Source organism: Phalaenopsis equestris, unplaced genomic scaffold (assembly GCF_001263595.1).
Source record: "Phalaenopsis equestris unplaced genomic scaffold, ASM126359v1 Scaffold000294, whole genome shotgun sequence".
NCBI classification, from domain to species: domain Eukaryota; kingdom Viridiplantae; phylum Streptophyta; class Magnoliopsida; order Asparagales; family Orchidaceae; genus Phalaenopsis; species Phalaenopsis equestris.
This window is the reverse complement of record NW_018164736.1, coordinates 258,526-263,351: the sequence shown is the minus strand read 5'-3', so window position 1 is coordinate 263,351 and position 4,826 is coordinate 258,526. Positions and strand designations below refer to the sequence as shown.

The 4,826-nt window shown below is 34.5% G+C and overlaps 1 protein-coding gene across 1 annotated transcript in view; it reads left to right on the top strand.

Moving 5' to 3' along the window:
- The first annotated feature begins 210 nt into the window (after positions 1-210).
- LOC110025212 (tRNA pseudouridine synthase A) overlaps positions 211-4,826 on the top strand; it is a 26,418-nt gene continuing 21,802 nt past the window's right edge. The window contains exons 1-3 of the mRNA XM_020725542.1: positions 211-400; positions 519-630; positions 4,551-4,754. Of these exons, the coding sequence (XP_020581201.1) occupies positions 270-400; positions 519-630; positions 4,551-4,754 (447 nt within the window). The 5' untranslated portion in view covers positions 211-269. The remainder of the gene's footprint in view (positions 401-518; positions 631-4,550; positions 4,755-4,826) is intronic.

Genomic DNA, 4,826 nt, shown 5'->3' with positions numbered 1-4,826 from the left:
GGTACGGTGTGTGTATTGCTAAATTTTTTTTGTACGGGTTCCTAAGGTAACTCTATGTGTGTCGGAAATTATTGCAGAGTTATTTTCAAGTTATTTCTGTATTATTTTCAATAATATTGAAATAATTTGATTATTTTAATATTATTTCTGAATTATTAAAATAATTTAAAAATAACTAAGAAAGAAATAATAGCAGTTGGAACCGGACAGAAAATGCGCTTAATAATTTTTCCTCGAGGAGAAGGAAGATAGAGAGGTGAGCAGGGTTTATGGTCGTGAGAGGGATAGTTAAGATTCCTGCTACGAGAACTATAGCCGGAATCACGGCAGCGATGGAGAAGAAAGACTACGCCCACTACATTCACAAAGATTCCTGCCGCCTTTCGCGGTGGACGGCGAGGTATTGCTGGGCAAAATCTATTTCCTGTTGATTGGACGCTTTTATGAGATGCTAGGGTTTCCTTCTTATTCTTCTCTCGATTTTGCTCTTATTTGTATTATGCAAACCATTGCTGTAGGGAGAGCTTCCAATACATGTATGCAAGGCCTTGGCATAAGGTATCCGATTTCTATCTGGATTTGGTCCGCGGTGGCGGGTATTCATCGCTGTGCAGCCTGTTTTCTTCCGAGGTGTGGTATTAGATTTTGTTCTATTTCACTTTCTATCTTTTTGTTTTTAAATCATTTTGTTTAGTTACGCGAGCAAAGAATGATGGATAGAGTTGTTGTAGAAGGGATAATACGAATTGATGTTGATAAATTTATGTGAAGAGTGGAAGAAAAATCAGGAAATGATTTTGTTCGGAAAAAAATGCATTTATTGTTAATGTTCGGATCATACAATTGCTTGCTTTATTACGCACAGTTTTGTTTTTGTATGAATCATTAATTCTGAAGGACCTTACGAACGTTGAATTGGTATCTGATTCAAGTAAATTTGCTTGTAATGATACTTGGATTAGGTCGGATTGATTTGATCAAATTCCAGGCATAAATTGATTGGTCGAGCCAAATTTGCAAATAATTTATCTCTTTCATTAAGGTTCCAATGGATATTGATCCAGCTTCGATCGGTAAACTGGTCCTACATATGACAATCGTCTTCTCAAATGGGTTTGTGACGCTATGGCTTGGCTGGCAAGGAAGGAATGTGACGACAAAAATATCATCATGCTTTTATAGCTTGGGGGCCACAAGAACTCCCCATGCATCAGCTTTCACCACAACAATTTTATGGTATCCATTGTTGTCAGCGTGTCCTTATCCAAATTATTGTGTCATATATGCTCTATCTGTAATCCAGTAAGCTCCAATATTAAAATTGGCCATTCAAAATGGAAGACAAAAGATTAGGATAAGGTTCTAGAACAATCTGGGACAAGCTTTGGGAACCTTCTAAAATGTGCAAAGAACCTACTGCAACATTTGAAGAACCTTTAAGATGAAATTGGGAATATTTTGGATATATGATAAAGATGAATACAAAGTTAAACCTCCTTGCATACAAACATGGGGTGAAGCATATCTTAAGGAGAAAATGATAGAGTTTTTTTAGAATCAATTCTTAGTTTGAGATGATCAACAGTTTACATTTTTATGGGGTAGAATTGCGAACTTGATTTATTCAAATATGGTTGTAGCAAGAAGAGATCGAGAGAGTGGAATGAATTTGCAATTTTATTATGCTTGGACTTGCATATCTTGAGAGCTGTTGCTTATGTATCCAATATTAAGGAATACATTATTTATATTGTTTTAGGATTTAGATTGTTCATCCTTCGGACTAATATTTGTCATAGTTTGCCTTTAAGAGTTTCCATTTTCTTTGTACATATCATATAGGATGACTCTGTGCGTAGAAGAGTTCACTACCTTCCACGAAGGCTTATAAAATTTGCTTTTTCTTGATGCGTGTTTAAAGGTTCTAATAAGATCTTCTTTCCGCATAGATATGAGATGCAAACCTTGTCTTCTTTGTATTTTATTCCCCTTGATTAGTCACATTTGATGTATGCTTATGACAGAGGCAAGATACTCTAGGCACTGCCTGTGATTGTTCTATTGCATGTAAAGCACATGCCTATATTGAATTTTTATTGGGCTGTTACGTGTCATTTCCCAACTCCTATCTTAGACTTTTTAATGCTTGTGCTCCCATTTCTTGTCTCAATAGGGCCAAGTGTCCCAAAACTTTGTAGGGAGGTCAGTCAGGTTTTGGTGTCAATTTGCTGGCATAGCCTCTTTTTGTTGACCTTTTAAAGTCTTTTGTGAATATTCCCTCAAGTTTTTCCAAATGATTGTTTAGAATCACATTTCTAAGCAGTCGTGTAGATGCCTATTGTCTGAATTGCTACTGAAATGGATCTCATCGCTCTTTGTATGGTTAATTTGGTGAATATGTTCTTCTCTCTAATGTCCATCTCGAAAGATATAGTGGCAAACTCATCCTCCAATACGGACACGTGAAGAATTATTCACTCTAAGAATTAGCAGTATCATTGACTTGGATGATCAAAAGTATCTTATTTAAGTTACACTGATACAGAAGTTAGGATTGAACACCTTATTTTGTACGCTTTTTTCAGTACAAAGCTGTTTGTGGAAAAGCATTTCCATGGATTTTTGGAGAGGATTGCCAAAAAGAAAGAAGATCCATGACTACTTCTATGTAGTTTTGGACAAAATTTTAATGATTTTTATTCTAAACTCTTGCAAAAAAAGTAATATTATAAGTGGGGGCTATCATACCTTTTGTTTAACATGTGTATCCTACTTTGTATTACCTTGTTTCATTGTCTTGTTTCATTGTGTTTGATTTTGAGACTGAGCCAATTCTGGGAGGTCTTATGGTCCAAGTGATACCAAATGGAAGAAGAGCACAACTTTTCATCGACAAACTGATGACAAAATGTTGGTGGTGAGATGATGCATGATGCATCTACTATAAATGGCAAGGAACTGTGACTACCTCTATGTGGTTGTAGACAATTTTCTTGACCAAAAGAGGACTAATACAACATATATGAGCCAGAGGAGACGTTCCACATTCACAGTAAAGGTCATTTATCAAGCAAAGGCAAATGGTACACTATGGAAGCTGGCTGGACAGCTTTCCCTCATTTGGAGTTTTAATTTCCATAGGAGTGAAATCCTCCTAAAGGAGGACCAGTGACTTGAGTGTCATATTTAGTAGGGGTGAATGAAATCACCCATAATCTGTATTTAGATATTTAATTGTGGAATATAAAAGTGATCATCCTCGGCTTAGTAACAACACATTAATCTTTATGAACTATTAGTGAACCAAACATAAATAGGTTGAATAATAACGGCCGATCTCAAATTGAGAACAATCAACAATTTGTGAATATGAGCTAAACACGAACACTGATTAATTAATTGGGCTCGAACAGAAATTCATTTGCTTATATGGTACCCTATTATGCGCCTAGCCATAACACCTGGCTAAGGTAAAATTGTTACATTATTTGCATCGGAAACAAAAAATGGATTATCTGGTCATTTCTCTTTCATGTACTAGCTGATGTGTGTGATGAATTTTCTAGTTCATTGCTGTATATATTCTGGCTAACACTTGAAAGCATTAGTTACCTTCTGTGAAGCACATAAGGGTTTTTTTTCGCATTTCATATGATTTCTTACGTTATTAGATGGCAGCAGCATTAAGTTAGTCTGCGTGAAAAATGACATTAAAAGAAGTCACTCCACCATTCCTCTGCAGTTTATGAATGCTGTACAGATATTTCTGTGAAATGAAGTATTGTAAATGCTCAACATGCGAAATGTTTTAGAGGGCCGAAATTTCCAAAAAGAATGCATTATAATTCAGTTTAGTCTACCATAAATGTGTTTGTACTGATAATGTATTATATTTCTAAAAATAGTAATGCTGAATTGAAATATACACATTTAAAAACATTTTTTTATCATAATTTATTTTCATAAATTTTTTCACTCAACTCACTTTTTTATTTTTATTTTTATTTAGATCCATTGTTTTCACCGTTTGCATGTGAACATCTGCTCACACTGATTGACAGAACCTCATGTTTAGTATTTTGATCCATTATTTTGTTTTTAAAGCCATTCATATGTCTACGTACTTCTGTTAATGATATAAAATCCTACTCCCATGTACGATTTTTGCCAGGATCATCTATATCTACAGCCTATTGGCTTTTTTCATAATTTTAACAAGAACAAATTACATATGGATTATTTCTTACTTCTAGATTTTTTTTAGAGTAAAAGATCAAAATAGTCCCCTGATTATTTACATTGAACTTTTTAATCCCGGAGTTTATAAAAGTGTTAAATTAGTCCCAGACTCTTTTGATGGGGGGCTAAAATATTCATCACTGGGGATTATTTACTCATATTAACAAGTTTAGCGACTCAATTGGCACGTTTTTAGGCTTTGGGACTAAGATGACTCCTTGCGAAGAGTTATAGGATCATTTTGAAACTTTTTTTTTCTTTTTTTTTCCTATACACAGGTGTAAGATTTATTTATTACTTTCTGTTTGCAGAAAAATAAATCAAAGTTTGTTTTAGAATACTGTCATGGTGATGAGGAATCAAATCTAGTGAATATACCTTTTGAAAAAGGGAAAGGCAGGTGTGAAAGAATAACCTTCAAGATAGTTCTTTCATACCATGGAGTTTCTTTTGATGGATGGCAGAAACAGCCTGGTTTAAATACTGTTCAAGGGTTTGTTAAACTCTTTAGCCTTGTTTGATTTCAATGTTTAAATAGTATTGCATGTTTCAACTATGTTTTTTCTTTCCAGATTAGTGGAGAAGTC